The sequence below is a fragment of the Gymnogyps californianus genome, chromosome 1, assembly GCF_018139145.2.
Source record: "Gymnogyps californianus isolate 813 chromosome 1, ASM1813914v2, whole genome shotgun sequence".
NCBI classification, from domain to species: domain Eukaryota; kingdom Metazoa; phylum Chordata; class Aves; order Accipitriformes; family Cathartidae; genus Gymnogyps; species Gymnogyps californianus.
In genome coordinates, this window is record NC_059471.1 from 21,257,590 (window position 1) to 21,282,669 (window position 25,080).

Sequence of the window (25,080 nt, forward strand, 5' to 3'; positions counted from 1 at the left end):
CTGAAGTCAGGCTGAACCCTAAGTAAATATTTGTCTTAATTGTTGGATAATGTAATTGTGTGTTTTTATTTAACTATAATTTGTTTAAAAGATGATGGTGTAGTCTAAATTTGGCCTGTCTTGTTATATTTTATCTTAATCTGTTGCAAGGTCAGACTGCAAGGAAAGACACAGAGAATATTATGAAACAACCATGTCTATATGTAGGGTACTATGTGTAAAACTGTCCTGAGTAATCTGCACCATGAAACATTTGCTTTTTATCTCTCTGAAATTCACTTCTTGAGAAAAAACCTGCTCCATCCAAAACAATATGCAAACATTTCTGTTCATTTTTAGGGCTAAGGCACCAGCACTATGACGTGGGAAGAGCCTTCATGGGCACTGACATGTCAGAAGATACATCCCAGAACTTCCTTTTTTCCCCAGCACTCCACAGAACCGAGCCCTGGAAGGAAGTAGGTTTTAGCAAAGACACATATATAAGTAAGCGTGGATCTCATAACGTCTTCAGGTCCAGCTGGGAAAGTTTCTGGGTGAGCACTGCAATCCAACTTCAGACATTTTTTTTGCATCTAGAACAAGTCTTTCAAAATGTGATTACGAAAAACATCATCTCCACTTCCACAGTACGTGCATCACTTTGGTTTGCAGGCCTGAACGTGGCAAGTACCCACAAAAATGGGTAAGAAACACAAAAGGGTTACTCATTTAAGGGGAAGGGCATGCATCCATGCCTGCATTTGGAAGTCTGCTCCTTGTGTTTAAACTGAGCATTTAGAATTACCTTTTTAAAAAATCTGAACAGAAATGGTTTGGTTTAAACATCAGAAGAAAAATACAACCCAGCCAGCTTTTTTCACTAACTTTCCCGTGCATTTTCTTTAAGCTGGATCGTTGAAAATGTCAGTGCGTATTTCCAGTTCTTAGCTGTTTCAGGTCATCTTCCATCGCTATGGGAAAGCACAAGCAAAGAAGTTCACTATACAGTGAACAATTCGGCTGAGCATCACCAGACTTTGCGTTATTGCTGAGCTATATACACAAGGCATTTGAAATGTACAGTTGTCAAAAGATGTCATTTAAAATCAAAACCACAAACCTGGGCTTTGCAGAAGTTGCCACAAAGTTATCAAATCACAAAATCTAGCAACTAGTGGGCTTCACAACACTGACGATAAATAAAAATATAGAGGTAACAACAGTAGTAGGAACAAATACTTGTTTAAAATAAGGCTTTTTTTACATTGTTGTTAAGATGCCTGGCCTCTAGCCCCTTGTTTGTTCTTCATCTATTACAGATTCATGACAAAGCTGATTGTGTCTATAGTCAAAGAATACCCTTGGATCTATCCTTATAATCAGATAATGCCCTTAATCAGCAGCATAGGATAAAGTATTGTAAAGACATTCATAGCAAGTCAGTTCTGAAACATATGGAGTCTTTCTTTCCTTCCATATTACCAGCAGTCTTGTCATCCTTAATGACAGCTATCAAGCAGAAATGATCAGTGCTGCAAATATCAAGATCCTGTTTCTTCCTGGCGACTTCTTAAAAGTTATTCTCCCAAATCAACTTCATGTCATAGGCAAACTGTAGCAATGCAAATCACGTATTGCATATGCTGGCCAGAGCTGTCCTTAATCAAGTCAGGTTCTTCCCCTTCCAACACAGACTGATGACTCTGAGACAAAAATCCATCTCCGGTCCACACAATTTCTCTGTCCTTTCCAATAAGGATTTCTCTTTCTTTGTGAAGAAATAATTGGTCAAAACCATTGTCAATTGACTGGGTATAAGAAGCATGGATCCAGACCGCTTCAATATATTTACATTACCATTCATCCATTTTCTAAGTCAAGCTATATGAATACAAAGTGTGAGAACTATGTAACATAGCTAGCAGTCAGCATGTACTGTCTCAACTCTGACTTCGTACATTCACATTATCTCCGTTAGAAAATAAAAAAATACTTTTTACACAGAGAAATAAGCATACTGGAAATATAAAGAAGCATCTCCCAGGCGAAGAAGTGCGCAAAAAGTGATATAAAAGCTCTATACTGAAAAGCATACATGCACGCAGTATATTGCTGTGACTGAAAGTAATCAATCTGAGATGCCCTGGGCTCCTCTTGTTTCCACTTGTGTGCAATAAATGCACGTATCTTTATAGTCCATTTCACACTCTGTTCATGTTTCTATATGACAGAACAAAATTTCCCTGTTCCAATCTGGAATATGGTAAGGCCTTGCGGGACATTCTCCTGCCATTTGGCAATTTAATAGGAAAAGACAGGAAGGATTAGGGTCCACTAAATTCTGCAACAGCTGGTTAATCACATGGGATGTCTCCACCTGATTTTAATGGGGGGTCTCTGCTCAGTGCTCCAAAAGGAAGGAGAAAACTCCCCTAAGATTCCTTGCTGATATACCCCTAAGGAAAAATTCCTCCCTATCCTAAATTTGGCCATCAATATAAGGTTAAGAAAAATGAAATGTTCAATGACCTGCATGATTCCATCACTACTTCAACATAACTAAGAAACAGAGATCAAATACTGCTGCTTCAGAGTAACAGCAAGTTGTCTTTGTCAGAAGAGCAACTGCTCTTCATCAGCAATGCTGACACTTTGCAACATTGACTTCAGAGCAGTCTTGAGGAACTTCATTCTTCTTCTAGACAAAGGTTGTATTTCTGGCCCAAGGGAGCCCAAGGTTTTCCCTCCAAAACTGGAGATTCACTGAGCTCAAATAAGCGTAATCGTGTCTCCAAGGTCCTTCTCTGGACTAAGTCTCCCTCCATGCCGACGTCCTTCCCAGGTCCTTGACCTCTCACTTTTTAAAGGGCGTGAGTTTGTTGAAGGTATGCCAGAAGAGGGATGGCTTCCGCTTGGGTTCTGCCAGGGCAAAAACCTGCTGCTGCGGGATGCTGGTAGGCACAGTGATGTGGCGCTGATGAATAGGATGCAGGCTTTGGTGTGGAGGAGGCACAGGACACCCGTTATAGCTTACACCTGCAAAAGCAACAGTTTAAGAAAGCATAGGAGTCAGCTAGCAGAGCAACCGATACTGGGAAAATTTAAGCACAGGACCATGGGACAAATTCAATGGTCAATAAAGCCAGTATGAATTTTGCCATGATCTTGAATGGTAGCACTACTAAAGGTTACCTTTTCTGATGTTAGACTTTTTAATTGGTGCATTGATTTGGCTTAAGAAGATAATAATACCAGTAAAAATAACATTACAGAATGACCAAAAATAAGCAGCAGTTTCACATAGCCTGGCTATATTGTTTGCACAAGTAAATTCTGGTACTTCAAAGGAATGACTTAATGCAGTAGATACTCGTATTTTAGTCAACTCTCAGAATAAGGATGGGTAAAATATTGCTACCAACAAAAATGTTATTTCTTCAATTTGGAAAATATTTTTCCAGGCTAATGTTCTCAGACTTTGACCTTTGTGCATTCTGAACAGAATCTCCTGATCACAATTTTCAGCCACTCCCCTGAAAATCTGGACTGGTTTTATAGGTATCTAATGATTGACAAGAGAAAATTCTTTAATGATATTAATCCCAGGGAGCAGAGGACTACCTAACATCAACCCCTTCACTCCTAAATTCAGACTTAATCTAGTCCCACTTGCTCAATTTATTCTCTCAACACACTAGAGATTTGGCTTTAAGATGGAAAAGGACAAAATCACAACACATTTTCTGAGAGAGAAAGGAATAAAAAAGCTGTTTCCAGAGAAACACGTTTCTAGTCCATCCTTCCTTCTAGTCTAGGACAGAAGGAAGCCATTTTGAGTGTATTATCATAAATACAGCAACACATGGCTTGCAAAAAGAACTTTAGGATATTTTAAACAAAGCACAGAATTGCTAAAGAACAAGCTGTTTGAGTAAAAGCAAAGGAAGGAATCAGTAACCCTCATTTCTGATTTAATCTCTGCATGCATTTTCTTACATCCTTAAATAAACTGCTTGCCTTATCTCTTGAGTTTCTTCTCTAATAAAGAGAATACTGACTTGCCTGTCTGAAGGAGACTGGGGAGCTGATTTAGTAGACAGTTTACAAAGGCATTGGAATTTGATATTAAAACACAGGTTAATGGAAATTATTTGAACTCCATGTAAACCATGAAAATTCTTTAAAAGATTGAAGAACTCAACCATAGCCAGATTGTGCTATTTCCTAACATAAAGAACACTGGAACACAGTAAGAATGTAAAGCAATTCTGAACACCCACCTTTTATTTTTCCATGCCTTGACTTACGGGCATTCTGCATGGCTTGTTTCTTCTGGTTTTCTGAGATTTCCATTCCTACGTCAAAGTGTAAATTAGGGCACTGGTATAAAAATACTGTATCTAATACTTGATTACATTAAAGTAAAACAAATTAAGTATACTATATTTTAAACAATTTTTAGTAAATCTTAAGAGTAATATACTTGAGTTTTTAGAAGTATGTTTTAGTTTGTCATATGAATTTAAAGACAGTTTTTCACTGGGATAACAATAGGAACATTAATTTGCCTGTAGATTACTGGGAAAAGCTGCTTTCCAGTTCCTGCAAATGGCAATAAGTGGGGAACTAACCACACAAAAAGTTCTTTTTATAGACAAGTCCAGATAACAAGAGATTAAAAAAAAGTGTAAATTAACACTTCTGAAAGCTACAAGCCACCAAGTAATAGATCACAAATGCAGAATCTGTTTCTTTTTTCACTCACTCTAAGCTAACTTGGGGTAACAAAATGAAGTCACTGGTACTGCAGTAGTACAAATTTGGGTATCTTTCCCTCTACTCGGAGGAGAGAGTATCACATAATCTGCCAGACACCGAAGCAGGCTGTGATGTGGTTGTGGCTGCATCAGACTGGGGCTGGATCCCTCACTCCAGTTTCTCATGTACTTGTTTCCATACTTGTATGTCTTACATGATGCTATAGTATGTGGTCAACCCTATGCTATTTACTATCATGTGATAGGTGTATGACTGATCTGTGCTGAGTACAGAGATGCCAGACATCTGCTATGAAAGGTGACACCAGTGACTGGTGTCATCTGGAGCCCGTGTACAGGCACTCCAGTTTCCTCTCCCTGTGTACAAGACAGTTGAGATAGATGGATATGTTACCTTTGTACAAGGAGACAACAGGGTGCACATGCTGTCACTCATTTCACTCATATGCACATAAAAAGCATAGAAGTTGCAATTCAAAGTCAGAATGAAGCGTCTGGTTTGGTTCCATTTTGCATCTTCCCGTACTTCTCTATACTTTTAAAATTCCCTTTACTTTTTTAGCCTGAACTTATGAAGAAGTTATTACAAATCAGCCTATTAACTTACAATACAACAGCAGTTAGCCATAATTTTGGGGTAGCAGAAGCTTATTTTATTCTGCACAGTTTTTTTCCTTTATAGAAACAAGGAAACATTAAAAAAAATGAAAGCAATTTCATCAAGAGAGATCAGACCACTTTCTTAGGGTTACTATTAGTGGTTTGGAGAAGGATTTTCTGGCTGTGGCCTTTTCTTCCCATATATTCATAAAAGCTAAGAAAAGCTAGATATGGTTTGGGAGACAGTGACTCGCACCAAAGTGTCTTTGAAAACAGAAGTAAAATGCCGTTTGCAGTTCTGAATTGCAAGAGTATGTATTTGTTCCCTGAGTGGTTAGATTAGAGGCTTTGTGTGAAGTCCAGCAAGATAGCTTACAAAATCAACAAGATAAATTTAAACCTGGGGTTGAGAATACTGGCGCCTTTCCACTGGTTTTGGCTAAAGGAAATGTTCAATTATGCCAAAAAAAAAGAAATTTTAGAAAAGAACCAGTCTTCTGGGTAATAGAGAAAACATCCAGGCCACTGTGACTCACAAGATCAGATGGACATTAGCTATTATAACTCAACTATCTTTTCTCTGGTTCATGATGCCTGTGCCAGAACAGGTACATCGGAATAATGAATTGCAACATTTGAAAAACAAGTTTCCAGAAGGCTGGATGTTACCTGGGCAGAAAAGACTGCATGTGCTTATGTGCCATTATCAAAAATATAGTTTCTTGTTATACTGAATTTTCTTCACTATATTGCACAGTGCCTGAAGAGCAGGAAGCATGATGGACCCTCCTTCGCAATCCTTGTGCTTAGCACCACGGGAATTTGTGGCCCAGCCCTAAATAAGGGTTAGTGCTATTACAACATATCTCATCGTTATCGCTGACACTGCCACTGCCACCACTGTTGAGTGGTTACCCTTTTGAGTATCGTATGTTGATTTTCATGAGGTCCCAGTAGAATAAATAATGACATTTAGGGCTGTAGCTGCTACACCTTTGCAGTTTCCTCATGCTTGGGGATTTCTGCAGCAGTGCCACTTTGAAGGAACGGTAACACCCCACTGCCTGCACAAGAGAGACCTGCTGCTGCCCAGGGCAAGCACGAGTGTGAGCCAATGAAATTTTGCTGGAGCTTTTGTCACTGATCTTAAAGGAAGCATGAAACTATGCAAAGACAAAAATTTAAATAACAATCCTAAATGTACATTCATGCAGAAGACACTGTCCTTATGAGTGTCCCACAGGCTGTGGGTCTAAAGCTGATCCTAGGATTTGCTACCTTTTTCCCTGCTCACTCAAGGTTAGGCTTCGTTTCTCTGCAAACTGCCCAGTGGTACTATTGTTGGGTCTGTAACTAATGATACCATGCAACTGCACAGGTCTCCTGGCCACACGAGGTGCCATTATATGACACGGACAGTATAAATCTACGATTATTGCCGCTTGGCTTTATAATAAAGCGTCCTTTGCGAACAGATGTTTTGGGCCAATGATTCATACAAAAGTGCTAGGATTTTGGATGGATTTTTATTATTGATTGGTCTTTGTGAATTGCTTCTTGTCATATCTCATCTCTCATTCTGCTCTGTAATGCACCAGAATCATATGGGTTACACTCTGATATGGATGTCATAGCTAACTGCCCTGGACCTTTGGCCCACAACGACAGGGCAAACACACCTGAATAGGCTTCACTTACACAGCTAAAGGTCATGTCAGGTAAGAAAGAGACACCAGTCCCAGAAGGCAGAGTGCACATCTGCACAAAGCATAAAGAAGTGTAAAAGCAAGAACATTCCCCTTTGTTTTTACTACCTTTTAGAGAGGAAATCCTTCCACTCACCCATTTCCTTGTCTTCCTGAACTCTTCTCCTTTCACTTTTGCACGCCTCCATCCATCTCTTTTTATCCTCCTGTTTTTTTGCACAGAACAAATGAATCTCTTCTGTTGCTCTGTTTATTATCTTAAAAGCATTCTTGACATTAATGTTAAAGTCTTTGTCTCTGCCATCTTCAGCGTCCACAATTTCCATCTCATCCATGTCAATACGATCCTTATAATATAAGATGTCCCTTCTCAGTAAGTCCTTCTTACAGAACACAAGCTGATGGTCAAAAAGGAAGAAAGTCCTCTGCTGGCTTTTGCCTTGCTTTGATATTTTGGTCAGTTCTCCTGAGTGGATCAGTTCTGAGCTTCTGGCTAACACATCTGGTCCCTAAGAAGACATATATATATGTGTAGTAAGTAAATAATATTTTAAGATGTTACTGTGTGCCTAATGAGTCTCATTTTATAACCAAGTCTTAAGTTCATTCGTTTTTCTTGTATTTTTATTATTAGATTTGAAAATGTCATCGAATGTAGATAATCTTATCCAGGCAAACTCAATGAATGTGGTTCTGCTCTACTTTATTTCTGCATAAATCAAGAGGAAACTCATTAAATTCAGTGAAGCAGGTTCAAGTTCTGACAGAACTATCAAAAATCCAAAGGAGATTCTATAGGTCTAGCATTTTTAAAAAATCCATTTTGTCATCTCAATCCAGCGTCATCTAAGACAAGCGTCCATGTTAACACATGCTGCTCTTCCTGATTTATAAACAAGGTAATCAGTAACAGAATCACTGCAAATGAAGCAACTGGACTTTTAACTGAGCAATGACCAGTTGAAAAGTAGACACCATAAACTACCTACTACGCAGAAAGACATATCCTGTAGAGGACACGAAGTACTGTACACAGTACCTTTGCTCAGTAAATGGACAGGCTGATACTTACCTCCCAGTCTACGATAGAGACTTGCCAACGTGCAATCTTGTCTATGCTTTCTAGTCTTCGTTTTCGCTCATTGATCAGGCACGCTACGTTCTTCATAGCCTCATATGCAGCTTTTATGTTGTTATAATCACTGTGAAATGTAGGCATGTGTCAAAGATCACTTATGCTATGGATATGATACAATCACAAACTGTGACACAGTGCTTGAAGTATTAGCCTGCATTACCCATTTATCCCTCTACTCAGGGTATTAAATAAGAGAAACCTGATTCTCAGCTATCCTGAACCTCACATAGTAGTCTGTACAATTCAGTGCTGCCATACTGCTAGGCTTTGTCCAGGAGCAAATTAGTAAACTGGTGGAAGGAGGCAGAGGAGGTAGATTAATGAATTGCAATACTGTCTCACTAAAAACAATGGTAGAACTCCCATTGACCTCAGTGATACCTACATTTCACCAAAGGAATTTGTTTTTAAGTGAGATTTTAGTGGGATTTTATTGGGAAGGGCATTCCTTTAATCGTGTTTAACAACCATATTTTCTCCTTCTTGTTCCCAATGGCTGGGTCAATGAACGCAAACAGAGAATGCTGTGTGGGCAGAAAAAATACCGAAAGCAACCTCAAACAGGGTGAGCAAGGGACCCAAGAACATGGGCACGGAAGAGAGGAATTAAAGGAGACAATGCTGACAAAGTGGCCAGTTTTCATGGAATAAGTGTGTGAGAGCCATGACAGTCACCTTTCCCTGCCTATTCCAGGTCAAATGCAAGCCTCCTGTCCTTCTTCCATTGCTCTGCTCCCCTCCTTCTTTCCCTGAGCTCCCCACATGCTTATGAATCTCCCCAACCCGTAGGCAGGTTTTCGTTCCCCTTTGAACAGCACCCATCACTTCTTCACCTTCCTCAAACTGAGTCGCTATGAAGAGAGAAGGAAAGAGACATGTTTCTTGCCTTAGAGCCCCAGCAGAGCAGCTGCCTTCCCTCCTTTATCAGAACGCCTCTTGCAGAAAAGGGAGCCAGAGGTAGAAAACAGGAGCCAGAAATAAATCCTGCAAAGGGGTCAGCCTCGCTGTCCTTTTTATCTGCTTCTGTCTCAGTTCCTATTTTCATCGGCCGCTGCTGATGGATGCGCTTCCCTTCTAAATCTGCACATTACTCTCCTCTCTCTATATCTACGCAAACTCTTTTTGCCGCACTGTATACAAAAAGTGAGATTAACAATAACAAGATCCTACTAATGTCAGGGAGAAGTCCCACAGGGTGACCGCACGATATCCACGCTGCTACTCTTGCCCTTCCTTATCTCAGTTCCTTCTTTCTTTGTTCGTGTGTATGTTATTCCACACTTGCTGCATAACCTGTGGCCTTCGTGGCAGGCTGTGCACATCGGATCTTCAAACTTTTTATGAAAACAAAACAAAAAGCTACCAAAAAAACCAGCTGGCTGGAGCTCTACCAAGGCTCCGTGTGGGTGTAGGCCTGCCTGTTTGTGAGCATCTCTGTACACTGGGTGCCTGTCTGTGCTTGTAGGCATCTCTGGATGCTGTGCCACAGAAGAGGAAAACAGGTACTCTGGGTGGAAGGCAGCAAGACCTTGCGGTCACTTCATCTGCAGGTTTAATAGCTCACAGAATAATCTTTCTAAAATTAGTAGCAGTGAAAGAGATAGCCATGTTGGTAATTGTTATTGCAGGACTTCCCAGGTAGCCACAGAACTGAATGGAGGCATTTCACACCTGAACGTCAGTATTTCACATCCCCTATATTTTGCCCCCGGCAAAAATCCCATGATCTCCAAGGGGAGTTTTCTCAAGGTTAAAGAAGTGCAGACTTTAGCCAAGGAAGCATTGCCTCAGGCTGCATTTGGACTTTCAGCACAGGGGTCACAATGGAACGTTTTTCTTGCAGTTGTTCAAGGTAAAAAGGCAGACATTTAAAGATAAAATCTTAATTTAGTCAAAGATTTAATCAGCTCAGGGGTATACTAGAAAGGCTAATAACCTGCAAGTTCAATTCTTATTTATCCCAGCTGAAAATCTAGTATCTGGACTTTATTGCAAAAAAAGGCAATGCTTATTACTAATAGGTTTCTAAAAAACATTACCTCCAAACTTCCTCAGATTGTGTTTATTTCGAAGGCCCTCTTTACTTTTCTTGTGTCCACAACTTTTATGCAGCTTCACCCTTTCTTCTGTAGATTTCCTTCTCCTTCATTTCTTTGACACATTGGCTTTTTTTCACTCTGATTTACACATCCCTCCCTGCATCCTATTTCAGCACCTTCTTCCTTTCTTTCTCCCTGTTTCACTTACTCCTCATTCTGTCCTGCATCCTGCCAGTCCCCTGTGCTGCATCTTCAGATACTGTTTTTGTTAATATCTGTGATGGTTCCAAGATGTCCATCTAGTTAGGAGCTCCTGCCTATAGTGGTCAATGGGAGTTTTGTTCCTGATCTCAAAAGCCTCAGTGTTGTGTCAGCCAGGAAGCTTGAGTAATTAGGTGTTATTACTATTATAAGATTTGTTTTTTTCATTCTCTCACCTGTGCTCCTGAGTGGTGTATTTGAGCAATTCTGCAAGCTGCAGAGGGTATTTGCAGATTTTCTGAACGGGCGTGAGAAGAAAACCATCAATGGCAATGTCAATCATCTGCTGAAGCAAGCGACAGGCCTCAAAGAAGTGACGGTATTTGCCCTGTTTCATTAGTTTGGAAAGTTCAATGCAGGCACTGGGATGATTGTTACAATACTCTGAATAAATAGCAAAGCCTTCTTGCTATTAAAAAAAAAAAAAGTCAAAGCTTTAATTAAAGTATTTGTCTATAAAGGAGGAAAGATATTTTTGTAACATCTATTATATCTAATTAGATTAATTAATCCATTTCCTATATTGTTTCCAGGCTGATCAGCCTTGAAACTATGCAGAAATCTACTTTGTATCTGTCAAAACTATGTACCTTCTTTGTAAGAACAGGATAATCAAACCCACTTTAAGAAGTACTTTTCTTTGGGGAAGACAGTTATAGGCTTAGCAAGTGCCTATCATGAACTCACAGCCTCTTTCCCCACCACCTTCTTTCCTTATTTTCTTTAGGAAGTTTTTGCATGCTCAGTATGAGATCACTGCAAATAGTCCAGCTCATCTATGATCACTGCAGTTTTGAAAAGGAAATTAAAATCGTGTGCAAAGTTACATGCTTGCTAAAGATGAGGAGAAATCTAAAACTTTTAAGTAATTTTTAATTGTAAATTATTTTACATTCTAAAATGCTATCTATACATAGTTTAGTATTTGATAAGCACTTGTTACTAAAATCCCATCCCAACACGGTAACTTAGCAGTTTCTTATCATATTTTGTAAATTTCATACATAAAATGGACTTTTGCAACGTACATGTTGAAGAAAACATGACCCTATTTCACTTAGATGAGGTTCCTCTTTGTTGTACTGCTTCTCAAGATCCTTCAGAAACTTCCTTTGGAACTTGTAAATATCTTCAATATTTCCAAAAATTGTGCTTAACTGAGCTGCAGTGAACATTCCTGTATGTTTGCGACACTGCCGAATATAACCCTGGAAACAAAATAAAACAAAAACACTCTTTAGTTTGAAGATGTGAAAACGGGTTCTACCCGGAACAAGCCCATGTGAGGTGGCAAAACCCCTGTGCTCTACAGGCAGGTGAGTGGTTTCCCAGCCACACACACACGGACACGCAATTTCAGATTTGCATCTGAAATGTTTACACATTGATTCTTGCAGTCCAACTTCTGTCTCACAGTACCGTAAATGAATCAGGGAACCAGAAACCTGCAGAGTGTGTAAAGCCCATTTGCATCTCCTTGTTACGACTACCCGCCAAGCTGGAGGCGAGCCCGGGGTAAGGCCCCATAGCATGCTACTACTTTAGCTGCTGCACTTTTTCATAGCATTTTCTCTGTGCCATAACAGTTCTTCTCTATGCGTATAAGAACAAACCCTAAAATAATTAATATAAAGACAATTTCTACCAGAGCTAAAGTACTGGTTCCTTAACCAGTAAGTAAGTAGGGCACAGTCTAAGCCAGAGAAGCAAAATGAAGAACATACTGTAACGCATTCAGAATGCCGCTGTTTGGTAAAACCTATATGGTACTGGCAGGAGGTAACAGTATTGGCAAGACCGCACATAAAAATACAACCACTTTTCCAGTTTTTTTCTCTTTACTTGTAAGAACATCACAGGGGTCCAGTTCACTTTATTCGTACCCAGTGTTAAGTAGATACACAACTGAGTCCTCCAGTTTTAAAACACCCTCGGAGCAAATTCTGCTCTGCCATCAGTAACCAACATTAGATTGCATCTATGCATTCGCATAGCTAAGAAGCAAAGGTACGATCAGGGGCCTCTTCGAGCTGAAACAGGCAGCAGCAGCTGCCACGCACAGCCGGCACATCCTCAGGTACCTGTTCCACAAAGCTGAGAGTGGCAAGGAGGATACAGTGCAGCCGCTGGATATCCAGGAATAGCTGCTGTGCTCATACTCTCATATCAGTTACGGCGCCAGGGTACAGATGAGTGCAAAGGTTAACTGGTATGATAGGAGTTATCTGCCAGGCTCCGCCATTTGGCTGCTTCCAGACAGGTTTCCCCCAAACCGCTTTGGGAGCAGACAGCTGTAAAAAGCCTTGCAATTGCTCGGGTGAGGTTTACCAGGAAGCAACCCTGAGTATTGCTGGCACTGTTATGAATATTCCTGTCTCCTCCACAGCCATCTGCTCTGAGAGCTGTGCAGTGGCTACGCTGCAAGCCAGCCACCACATTTACTACTGTTAGGAGGGTAACTCCAACAAGGAAAACTAATTCCTGTGCAGCTCTTGTAATGTGGACTGCTGACACTTCTTGAATGTAAAATGTTTTTCTGGGTATACTCCAGCTTCATGATCTGACTGCACCAGCCCTAGTGATTCATTCTAGTGCAGAGCTTGCAAATTTGGATTACTATCTGCAGTAGCTTTTCTGGCTTAGTCTTACTTGAGTATATTTTCAGCCTTATGTCCTGCTTGCACAACCCTACATATTCACTCTGAGGAAAGCAGACCACCTCTACCCCACATGCTGAACATGGAGCATCACTTCTCTACTTGGAAAATGTGTGTTTCCCCTCTTGTACTAAACTCAGAGGTGTGTCAGATTTTAAAAAAAGAGGTATAGAATATATGCATTAGAGAAAATTAATTATTAATATCTATCTAAGAATTAATAGGTCAGTAAAATATGAAAGTCATATCCTAGAACTCAGCTAACCATGGCAGCGACACAGCTGCGTGGACAAATTCCTCCCTGATCTTTTAGGCACACAGTCAAGTTTACTAGCTTAAGTAAATAGTGAATCTAAATGACAAAACTTACATTTACTGTTTTAAAATCAGCCAATTAGCAACCAATTTTTGTCTTTTTGTTCTCCCTTTTTTCGTCCCTCAAAATGCATAAAAAAGGCCTGATCTAAAAAAAAAAAAAAAAAATCAAAAAACACTGCTGTCTTGTCTACTTTGTTCTCCATGAAAGAATCTAATGATGAGTGGTGGACTAAAGGATGACAACATGACAAATACAGACCTAGCAAACTAAGGGTACAAAGAATATTTTGGTAGGTTGCTTAGCACCCTTCCAGACGCTAACCACAAATACAACTGAAATACAGGTCAAATGCGTCACAGTCCACGTCAGAAGAGGCAAACTTCAGTGAAAAGTATTAAGAAGCTTCTTGTCCAAGTGTGGGCCTGCAACAAAATTTGAACAAAAAGCAGAAAAACCCCCACATTTTATGGTTCATCAAGCAAGGTAGTTCTAAAACACCTTTAAAGACTTCTTCATAGCTTCTAAGCATCCAGCAAAAATCTCTTTGCTGCAGAAAACAACAAAAAAATCTCACCCAGCAAACATTCTCTTTGCAAGCTACTTTCAAAAACTTTTGTCCCTGAACTGTAATTGATTTTATTAGTTACTGAAAGTTTTCTATCTAAACCAAGTGGTAAAAAGTTCTAAATAAACTGGACTTCCTTCTCTCATTATTATGGAAATAGCAGTCAGATAAGCAAAGCAGTTTTTCCATGTCAAAAGTGGAATTTTTTTTTTTTTTAAAAAGGAAGCGGTGCCTTGTGGCAGTCAGCAGAGAGGAAAGCCATAAGAGGACACAAGAAGGGTCTGACTGACAGCCTCACAAGTGCAATTGGGAATATTTTGATATGAGAAATCACTCTGGTTCTCAACTTATATGGGATGTTTTTGTTCACATTAGGTCAGCAGAATGCCCTCAGGTTAAAGCATGTACCTCACAGATGTCCTTGAGATGCTTGATATAGACTCGTTCTGTGTTCATAATTTCCTGTATAACGTTGGTTCTCATCTGATCCTTGTTTTCAGCTATTTTCTGACGATGCTTGCTAATATCTGCATCTTGTTCTTCATCCTGGATACTACTACAATTTTCTGGCACTTCTTCCTGATTAACTCGCAGCTGCAGCCAGAACAAACAAAGCAAACCAGAGTAAAGCAGCAAACTTTTACAAAATGTGATACAACTGTTACAAACTTCTTACAATTGAGACAGGACTTGCTACAGAAATGTTCCCGTTCTTACCTTAGAGAGAGGGTTCCACAACAGGATTTATCTCATTGTACCCACTGCATATTCAGATAAAGTGTTGAGATTTCTGCCTGGTTAAATACACAGCTTTCTACTCAAAGTATCTGAGAGATACCGTGTTGTGTTGTTGCCTGTGTATTCTTCAGACTTAAGCTTATTTCTGACCCTTACTAATAGTTTATGTGTTATTTTGGCCAAGCCAGCATATGGGTAAAAATTACAAAAGTAGACAACTCAAACACTTTTAAATAGTCTCCCTCTGCCCCAGTTCCCCATCTGTACCATGTGGATAACAGCACCTCGACCTTTTTTGACTTCTGTCTGATTGCCCATGTTGGCTGGAGATCTAGGAAGGGCAAAGGCAGGAACCATCTCTTGCACTTTGTGTAGTAGTTCATACAGTGTGGCCCAAGCTTCATTACAGGCTCTCAAAAAGTACTTTAATTTCTAAAACATAGTTCAATTTTATACCATTCGAGAGTTATACTGTCATTAATCTGGCTGAGTTCTGACTGGGGAATTCAGACTGTGAACCAGATTCCTACACAATGTTGTGATAATAAATTAAGCCCTATTTTACCAAGAAATCCCTGCAGCATAGCTTTCCCCACTCCCTCATGAAAACTGCTGCGTCCTCTCCATATACACTGATTGCTCCTGGTTGAGCTTTCTGCTGCCCTCATTTCTGCTTGAGAAATTCCTTTAGTTACAAAAGGACCACACAAAGGAAGAAGCCAGAGTAAAAGGTGTCAGAGGAGCTAAGGGATCTTGGAGTGCGATTCTCTATTGCTTTTTTCCTTGTGAAGCCATTAGGAATTACACCACTTATGTTCAGATACAGAGATGCTGAGGATCAGGCCCTTCACTTAAATGTGATGCCATGACCATTGCTGTTGCACTCTGCTAGGAATCTCGCGTGACAATGGTGCAAAAGCAAGAGAGTTACTCACCCTGACAAAGCTAGCTGGAAACCAGGCTTCCTTGTCCTCGTTTCTTCCCCACCACCAGTCTTTGTTGGAAGCTTCTAGAACTCTAATGACATCTCCAGCTTTGAAGCCCAGCTCTTGATCATCCATAGTCACATGGTCCCAGAGAGCTTCTGCATAGACAATGCTGCCATCGCTTATCAGCTGAGGTGGGAAGAAAATGAGGTTGTGAAGGACAAAAGATAAACAATGAACTGTTCAGAGATTACGAAAAGATCAAAATACCTCACTAGAGTGCCCATAATTACTGCTATTACAGGATAAAAGCTAAAATTCTGGATTTTCAGAAATCTATCGTATATTTATTAGTGAGAACAATTAGAGTCCTACTGCAGAGCAGTCACACAGGCTAACGAGTTACACTCCCAGTGAAGTACTAGTCACTGTGCTCTTCCCTTGGCATCTGCTCGTGGGCCCTGCCAGAGACAGGACACCATGGCTGCTGGATTCTTCGCTATGCTGGCTACTGCCATTGCACTATTTATTAATATGAAACCTCAGACCTGTGGAACCACCCCCCCCACCCCCCACCCATCATTACAGCAATGCAAAGCCCAGGACGTTACCTCGTTAATTGCGAGCTGTTCCCCTCCAGGCTGCAGGTACCTGGGAGTGGCTTGGCAGAGCTCCTCGTAACTGTAATCTTCCTCACTGCCATTGTCGTCCACTAAGGCCGAAGATTCAGTCCCGCCATCTGCAGCAACTAAAACAAAGGCGCAACAGCTGTTTGCTTCATCATTTTTATGATTCCCCCCAAAAAACAATGCGAGAGGAATCGCTGAGAAGTTGCCTTTGTTGTCACGAATGTAACAATAACAGCAGAAGTGGAGGGCAGCTGAGCTCTCAGGAAAACTGCTTTTCCGCCATTACTTTTTACTCTTCTTCAGAATTTTCTCATTTAGCAGCTGATGAAACTGAGAAATTCTCCTTCTTGTGCGTGAAAAACAGAACTACAACCATTATTTATTTATTTTTTACCCAGAGGAAATCTCAAACGACCCGAATCAGAAGGGACGTCTCAATGCCATTTCCCACATGGCAGATGAGAGAGCTCCAATGGGCCCCCGGCAGTCTGAGGGGACCACTGTCAGTCCCAGGCTGGGTGCCATCACAACATCACATCCCCTGCAGGGATGCAACGACCCAACACTCCGTGCCCACCCACCCGTGAGAGGGGTGGGCAGCCCACACTGCAGCCCCTGCTCTGAGCCGGCTGCTGCCACCTCTCCCACCTGCCAGGGGAGGCTCTGGCAGCACTGAGATACCTATGGAGACGCCCAAGGGGACAGGGAGTCTGGGCTGAGCATGGTATAACTGCCTAAGAAAAAACTCGCTCTAGTTGCCCCAAATCACAAAAAATTCTTGGTTTGACAATTGTACGTTTTCTGACCAAAGAGGCAGCTTTGTAAAGAAAGAGAAGCCAGAACTAAGATGGGCTTCATCTTATTACACAGCCACATAAACCAAGAGAAACATCATGTAAGTGACTGTCACTATGCACATGTAAATCTGCAGTTACTGTATAAAACTGTAAAACCCATGTGGGGTACATCACTGGGTGGTAGATCCTTTTAGCGATCATCTCCGTACTGGCAGATGAAGAGGACTGGGGACTGATCTCAGGATCAAGTAATACTGACTGACTCATATCCACACTGTTCAGTGCTAGACCCTTTCAGAGTAGGTTTGCCTTTGAAAGCCAGCTGTAATGTTCAAACAGATCAGGGGATGAGCTAGTAATCAAGAAGCATTCATGACCAGTGGCCCAGTGCTTGAGTGCACTCTCTGGTCCTTCTTAATTTATCCCTAAAGATTTATTCCTATGGCAGGCCCAAGCTGTGAATAACTAGAGAGTCTAAAGATCATACAGTGCTCAAAAATCCAATAAAAAATAAAAAGTAAAAAATAAAAAAAATAAAATTCAGAATGGGCTGCTAGCACTGAACTCCTTTTCTAATGGTTACTGTGTCCCAGATGAGTTGCCGTGCAGCCTGCAGAGCATCTCTCTCACTCCCGAGTGCCTGGGAAGGGACCTTTAAGCAGAGTTATTGAACCTGCCACTTCCACCTAGCAGCAGGCCGAGCAGCAGGGCCCTGGCCCTGCCTCTTCTCTGCCCTGCTTCAAGCCTGGGTACCGCCTGCCGGCTGAGCTCTGGGCTCTGGATGGGTGAGAGTGGCAAAAAGATGACTCTTGGCTTTACTCCACACACCTACGCAACTAACAGGCACACTGTTGCCTATCTGTTATTTACCTTATAGGGAGAAACACTTCAATCCCCTCATTGGTGCTCATACCATCACTAGCATCTTTGGTCATCTGGGTATTAATTTCAAGAGAGATCAAAGTTGATTACTGCACAGATTCACTAAAAAACTTGGAAGATTTTTTTTTTCCTTTAAAAGTGGAAATATGGCATAGTCTTGATGTAACAGAACATTGCTATTCGACTGTTCCCTTCTACTCCCCAGCATTTTAAATATATACTCACATCAATGGTATAATCTGCCTAACCAGGGAGGAGGCAGAATCCCTATTTAAAAAAACAAGATTTTTTTTCCCTACAGACTCATAAATCTGAGCACTGATGAACTTTTAAGATACATCTTGTGAAACTTCCTGAAACTGCTTTATTAAAAAAATTTGCAAATAATTCATTAAATCCATTTTTAGCTTAGAAAGCAACACCAAAAAAAATTAATCCCAGTGATCCTTTATACATCTGCACTGTACTATCAGTACTGCCTGTTGGTTTGTTCCAGTAACAACGGCACATCAAAATAACCTAATTCATTTGGCTCCAGATGAAAAATGACTGCAATTTTGGGATCGATAACTGTTCACTATTCTGTACCAAATCAACAAGCTTACACTGTCTTCGTAGTTAGACCCAAGAGAAAATCAGTCGCTTGCATTCTGCATCTATTCCTCTATTGTTTACAGACAGAAATATCAGAGGTAGGAGGGAGGGGTGGGCTTTCCTGATCGCACCAACGGGATGCAAAAACTTAAAAGACAGCCTGGGACTGATTCTGATCTCCTAGCAGCTTTGTCACCAGTATAAGGCTGCAGGCTCCCGTGGATGACACAGTGTAAGTGTGATCAGAATCAGGCCCCCTGACTGCCACCGTTTATCCGTTCAATCTAAAAACACTGTAAAAAATAGCGCGAGAGAGAATATGTTCTACTCACATGTACCCATTTGAAGGCTCTCCAGACTCCAAAATCGTGCCATTCCCCCCCTGGCTACCATGCTGCCGTCAGACTCGACCCCAGGGCAAGGGTCTGACCTCTATCAGGTGATGCTCGGTCCTAAAGGGCTGGCGGAGGATCACGAAAGGCTCTGAGCTGCCCGCAGCGCGGAGATACAGCCCGTCGGCTGCCTTCAGCTCCCAGCTGCGCCTCCGAGGCCGAGCCCGGCTGGGAACTGCCAGCGGCGCGCTCAGCCTGGCCACCGCCAGCTCCCGGCTCGCTGACATCATGGGGTGCCCTTAGGGAGGAAGTTCCAGAAAAGAAACAAAAACCTGCCTGCCTGCCTGGCCCCGGCCGCGCTGTGCCTGCAGCCTCCTGCACCGCCCAGACTGCTCGCAAAGTGCCTGAACGTTCTCCTCTCGAACGCAGCAAGCCAAGGCGTACATTTGTTTTTCATTAAAGCAGCTTAATGCGATTTCAATCTATATTCAAATGACTGCAGTTCAAAGGGAAAGACTATTTGTATGGGAGCTGGGAGTTCCTTCTACTACAACACTGTTCGGAGTATCGGTCTCTCTTTGTTGTATTATACGGGTTAAAATTCCAGTAGAAGTAAACAATGAAGGTCGTTCGTGGCTATTAAAACTTCTCTTTATTCACAGGCAATTGCTGTATCATTATTTAGGGCACAAGCAGCCAAAGTGTTAAGGCTGCAGCAGACTGCACCCAGGAAAAGAGGGGAGGACGGAGACATTTTCTCACTCAAACTACAAATTTAATTCAGCTGCTCCAGAAAACAGGGAATGAAGCAGGAAAGCACTCAAGCAGTCCAGCTTTCACTGGGACTGACCCAGCCAGAGCACAACCTCATTCATTCACCATGGGTCAGCATTTACCACCCTTACATCTGCATCGTTCTGCAGTGAAGCTGGATCAGTTCATGCACTGGAAGCAAAGGCTGGAGCTGCTCCCATCAGCAGAGTGCAAAGCCTGCTGCAACCTGCGCTTGTACACAGCACTACATTTACGGTTTGGAAAGCTCCGTAACCGTTATGGCTCACTCTTTACCTGCAAACTGGGTTGCTTAGCTGAGCCTGTCCTGTAACTGGGGACTGCCTCCTCCAGGGATGTGTTCACAAAACCCTGGAGGCATTTCTGCACACAGCAACCTCTCAACACCCACTGAAATCACATGGTTTCCCCTAGCGCTGCCTCAGATGGCGAAGGAAAGGCCAAACATCGCCCTGCAATATTAATGCCGTCTTCCTACAAAAATCCAGACTGTGCTGCACTGCACAGGAGACTGATAGGAATTCTCTTCTGAATCCCCAAACTTCCCTATTATTTCTTGCTGCAAGGATACTTGTTGGATAGCACAGTAAAAACAAGCTACTACATATTACAAGATGTTTATACACAGCCCCACACATTTTTTCTCAGCACAAATCATTAAAAAAAAAACAACCCAGCAAACAGAAGTGACACTGAAGTGCTGATGATCCTGGGACCTGCAAGTGACGGCTTCACGCTTTTAATCAGCCAGAGAACAAGCTCTCTGCCATGTCAAACCCCTGCCTGCAGGGGAAAAACAGCTGAACTGCCACAGGAAAATGAGATCAAACCCCACACAGCTCTTCTAGAAGACACATTAAAAACGATCTCTGAAAAACAGTCATGGTTTGATTTTTGCAGAACGGAACGGACTGTGTGCTTTTGCCCGATGTCTAACCCAGTGCCACCATGGGATGCTGCTGGGGATGGGGGATCTGTTCTCCCTCCTCTGCACGGGCACGTCTAGCAACTGTGCAGCCACAAACTGAACCACCACAAAAGTACTCGTTTGGGGTGAGCTGGTGGCGGGTTCGTTTCCTCGCAGGATCAGCCGGGGACAGGAGGAGGCGCAGGCTGTCCTTTGTAGTGGCAGTCCACAGTGACCCTGCCCAAATGCATGCTGAGCTGGCTTACCCACTGCGCAGGGCACTCTGAAAAGGCTGTGGGCAGCACACCCTAAAATACTAAAACTAAAAGCTAGTTTACCCACCTCAAGAAAATCCAGTTCTAGATACCCCTCTGGTGTCACAGGACCCTACACCCTGGGGCAGACCAAAGGTGTGTCCCCCTGCCGCTGCTCTGACAGCAGCCAGTAGCAGATGCCCAGGGAAGAACATAAAAATAGATGAGGCATGTAATGGCATTTTTCTGATGTACTTTCCTAAATTCCAGCTATCTGCAGATCAGAGTCAGATCCCTCCTGGGGCAGAAGTGATATCTTTGTGTTTAATGAACTGAATTTTTCAAACCACTTTCTGAATTTCTGTAAACTTTTGGGATGTGAAATATCATGTGTAGCAATTACTTTCATAGTTTAATTTTATAGAGTGTGAAAACTATCTTTTATTTTGAACTTGCTATCTGATGATTTCATTTGGTGCCCTTTAGTTCTTACATTATTGGAAACAATAACTATTATCTGTTCATTTTTCCTATGCCAATCAGACTTTTATTCCCCTATTGTTCTTTTTTCCAAGTTGCAGAGCCGCATTAATCATTCCTCACACAGAGACACTGAGTAGGTTTTCTTGTCCTTTTGCCTTTCTCTGTATCGTCCCCTGTAAAAAATGCCTTTTGAGGTGGAAAGGAACGGGGAGATGGCCCCCACACGCCACACCAGTGGCACAATTGGGCCTTCTGTTTTGTCCTCTATTCCCTTCCTACAAATTCCTGCCCTTTTATTTACTGTTTTGACTGTTACTATGCACTGAACTGACACTTTAATTATCTGTTAGGATTGCAAGATCTCTTCCTGAATGGCAACATTCAGCTCAAAGTCCATTCTTCTGCAAGCATACCAGGCTCGTGTTCCTCCATGTGCGCTACCTTGCCTTTATCAACACCCAATTCACCTGCCGCCAGTGCGGCGCGTTGTCTCTCCGTATTGTGAAATCCTTCTACAACTCTGTTCAAGCAGCTTGTGCTTTTACTACCGTGAATAATTTAGCACACAAGCAAGAATTATTATTTTGTTCTCTACCTCCCTTCCCACATTATTTGTGAAGACACTGAACATCTGACTCCACTCGTGAGCTCTCTCCTTAAGAAAACCAACCACTTTCCTCCTCTCCATTACTTAGTGCTTACTCACTTGTTAAAGCATGGGAGGATCTTCCCTCTTATCCCAGGCCTCTGTTAAGAGACATCTGTAAGAGATCTTGTCAGAGGCCTTTTGGAGATCCAAGTAGCCTATACCTACTGAATCCCCTTGGTCACGTCCCCAGTGATTTTTTTTTTTCAGAAAACCTAATCCATTTGTGGGCCACAGCTTTCCACAGCTTTCCTCTACATAGGGTACATGGACTCGTCTTCATCATAAGGGTCCACCAGTCTGTTGATGTTACTCTCTGTTACAGTTCTAAATACATTCTTTATATATTCTACATACTGTTATGTCAGACTCACTGGTCTACGGCTCACTGGATCCCTCCTGATACTTTATAAATGGTTATCCCATTGCTGCCTTCTTCCTTGTACTGAGGCAGTTTTTGAGGAACGAATTCCATGCTGAGGCAGTAGCTCAGCAATTTCATTCTTAAATCCCTTTAGAAGTCTTGGTCTGGCAATTTGTTACTATTCATTTAGTTATTCTAAAACTTTTACTGACATTTTGAGACAGATACTTATCTAATTTGAGCTCAGGTTTTATTTCTCAGTCACTTACAAGGCCTACAAACTGCCTGGTAGTCTACTGGGTTCTCAAATTTTTTAAAAAGGATGTAGTTTTTATATCTTTAGCAAATTGTTTCTACGTTCCTGTAGCTTCACATCAAACTTGCTAGAGGGTTTTTTTTTATTTGGATACAATTCAATAATCTGAAGGATGCCTTTTTTTTTTTTTTACCCCCCCGATAGATTCTTTTCCCCTGTGTTTAATGACAGAACCCTTTTCTGGTGTTTCCAAATTCTGTTTTGACCGGTGACATGAATTAGCTCTAAGCATCTGATGTGCTGTCCTTGAACACCCTCCGTGCTGCCTGCAAGCATTCAACACTTTCTTCTGCTCCTTTAAATTCCTTTGTTACATAAAGACTTCTCACTTTTATTACTTTCCCTGTTTTAAATTAAAACACATACTGTATTGGATTTTTTTACTCTTCTCACCCTTGCAAGGATATTGGCTCAGAGTGCATTCTGGACACAGAGGGAAAGAAACATTACCTGTCTGTATTTGGTCAATGAACAGCACCCTAAATTATCTGTTTCTTCCAGTCAAGGTCACCTAGCTTAGCTTAGAAGTCTATAGAGTCAGATGAGACACATCCCACCCTTACAGAGTAGCTCTTATGTGTCATCCTGCACATCCCTCAGGAACAGTTCAAGAATAGTTTCCCTTCCTGTAGGTCTCCTGATTAGCTGCACCAAGGAGTTATTTATGGTACACCTGAAAACGTAGCACTGTGCCCCATTACAATGCTTAACCCACACAACAGCAATTTAAGTCTCCTATTATGGCTGTGATTGCTGCCCTTGAAACTTCTCTGGTTTCCTTGGTTTGTCGTATTTACTGTCACCATCCTGGTGATCTCAGGTGGTTCATAATTTAATCCTGTCACTATACTTCTTCCAGTTTAGGCATGGCATTCCAGTCCACAGATCCTGTGATACCTGATGATACAGTCAATTTGTTTATCTGATTTGGCTCTTAGTTTTTCTTTAATACATTAGAGACCCTCTTTCACTGATACAATCTTTTCTGTTATTCCTATACAGCTCGCACAATGGTGACATGCTGGTTATGCTCCACTGGTTATCCTCCTCCGACCAAGTTTCTGACATATGCCATCTAGCTTCTTTAAAAATATGTTTATTTCTCCATCCTACTTTTTAAACTTTCACTATTACTGGCAGGGTTGCGTGTTTTTCTAAATCCTCGTTAAACAACATTTGTCCTGTTCCTGACTATTTCTTGCTTGAGTTTTGTCAGCTTCTGCCCTATCCTTCATTTGAGGATGCAGTGATCATTGACATCACCTGTAAAGGATGTGCTGTCCTATACTGTGTATTATTACACCTTGCCAGCTGTCCCCTAAATCTCCCTCTTTTTAATACAACTTCCTGCATGAAGGTGCCTGGAAGTAAAAAGGCCTCTCTCTCTGACCCTGAGCATGGTATTGGCAGCACTTCGGACAATTCTACCATTGGGCTCCTGGTCTTTTAGCTTCTACCTGACAGCTTCAATTTTGCCTCCAGTGCTTGCCTCCTGTCCGTCACACTCCCCCTGGCACCCACCTGCCCCACAGCTATCACCTCCCCTCCGGAGTCCCTAGGACTGCCTAGCTGCTTCACCTGATGCACCAGCTGCTCCCAACACACTGCTAGGTCCTGTTTGCATCATCAAGCCCAGCTATCTATGCAACTAACAATCCCATTACCCACCAGCATAGTTTTTGTCTTCAAAACCCATCAGTTAAGAGTCCCATCCTTCAAAGTATCACATAGCCATCATCCTCCGGTCCAGAGACTTTTCTGTAGCCAGCAACACTGGGACTGCTTAGCCTCCGGACATGGATTTCATGATGCCCCTTCAGGTCCTGTCCATGACTCTTTCTGCCTCCCTGAGCTTTTCAGACACTTTGGCCACAGAATACAGCAATCGCCATGGAGCTGCTTGCAACATCAGACATATTCCACCCACCTCCTGGTAATCACACATACGGCACTCAGTGTAGTAACCCGGGAGTTTGCATTTCCTGTATATTGTCCTACTTACATCCTCACTCTTTTGCGGTGGGGGAGCAAGGACGGGGTAGCAAGGAGATGGTAGCAAGCAGGGAACTATTTTCTCTTGAGGAATGATTAGTAACTTCCGTTTGTTCACTTCCATGGCCAATAACCTATTTGGGGTGGGGGTTGTTTATTTGATTGGTGATAGGGATGGAGAACCTGAAAATCTCCTCTCCCCAACAGTCAGTTTGTTTGCCCCTCAGTTCCTGAGCTTTGCTCCACACAGGCTGAAACCTACTCGGTTACCCAACCTCGATGAACTGGGAAAAGCTTGACGGTAGGTTAACATTGTAGGCAAACATCCAGGACAGGATACTACTTGAATTAAAGACATTTAAATTTATTAATCTAAATGCCAG

At 41.9% G+C, this 25,080-nt stretch overlaps 1 protein-coding gene across 5 annotated transcripts in view; it reads right to left on the reverse strand.

Annotated features, from left to right (window-relative positions):
* Window positions 1-2,836: 2,836 nt before the first annotated feature.
* Window positions 2,837-25,080, reverse strand: part of SPATA13 (spermatogenesis associated 13) — a 43,777-nt gene continuing 21,533 nt past the window's right edge. Inside the window, exons 1-10 of one of the 5 annotated variants that reach the window (XM_050902554.1) lie at window positions 18,950-19,004; window positions 16,321-16,457; window positions 15,719-15,898; window positions 14,454-14,639; window positions 11,533-11,712; window positions 10,681-10,913; window positions 8,139-8,268; window positions 7,203-7,575; window positions 4,259-4,337; window positions 2,837-3,011 (exon numbers count right to left, since the gene is read on the reverse strand). In XM_050902554.1, coding sequence (XP_050758511.1) covers window positions 2,837-3,011; window positions 4,259-4,337; window positions 7,203-7,575; window positions 8,139-8,268; window positions 10,681-10,913; window positions 11,533-11,712; window positions 14,454-14,639; window positions 15,719-15,898; window positions 16,321-16,457; window positions 18,950-19,004 — 1,728 coding nt within the window. Of the gene's footprint in view, window positions 3,012-3,306; window positions 3,322-4,258; window positions 4,338-7,202; window positions 7,576-8,138; window positions 8,269-10,680; window positions 10,914-11,532; window positions 11,713-14,453; window positions 14,640-15,718; window positions 15,899-16,320; window positions 16,458-18,949; window positions 19,005-25,080 lie in introns of those variants that run through there. The other 4 variants (XM_050902569.1, XM_050902546.1, XM_050902562.1 and 1 more) reach the window with 4 other exon arrangements.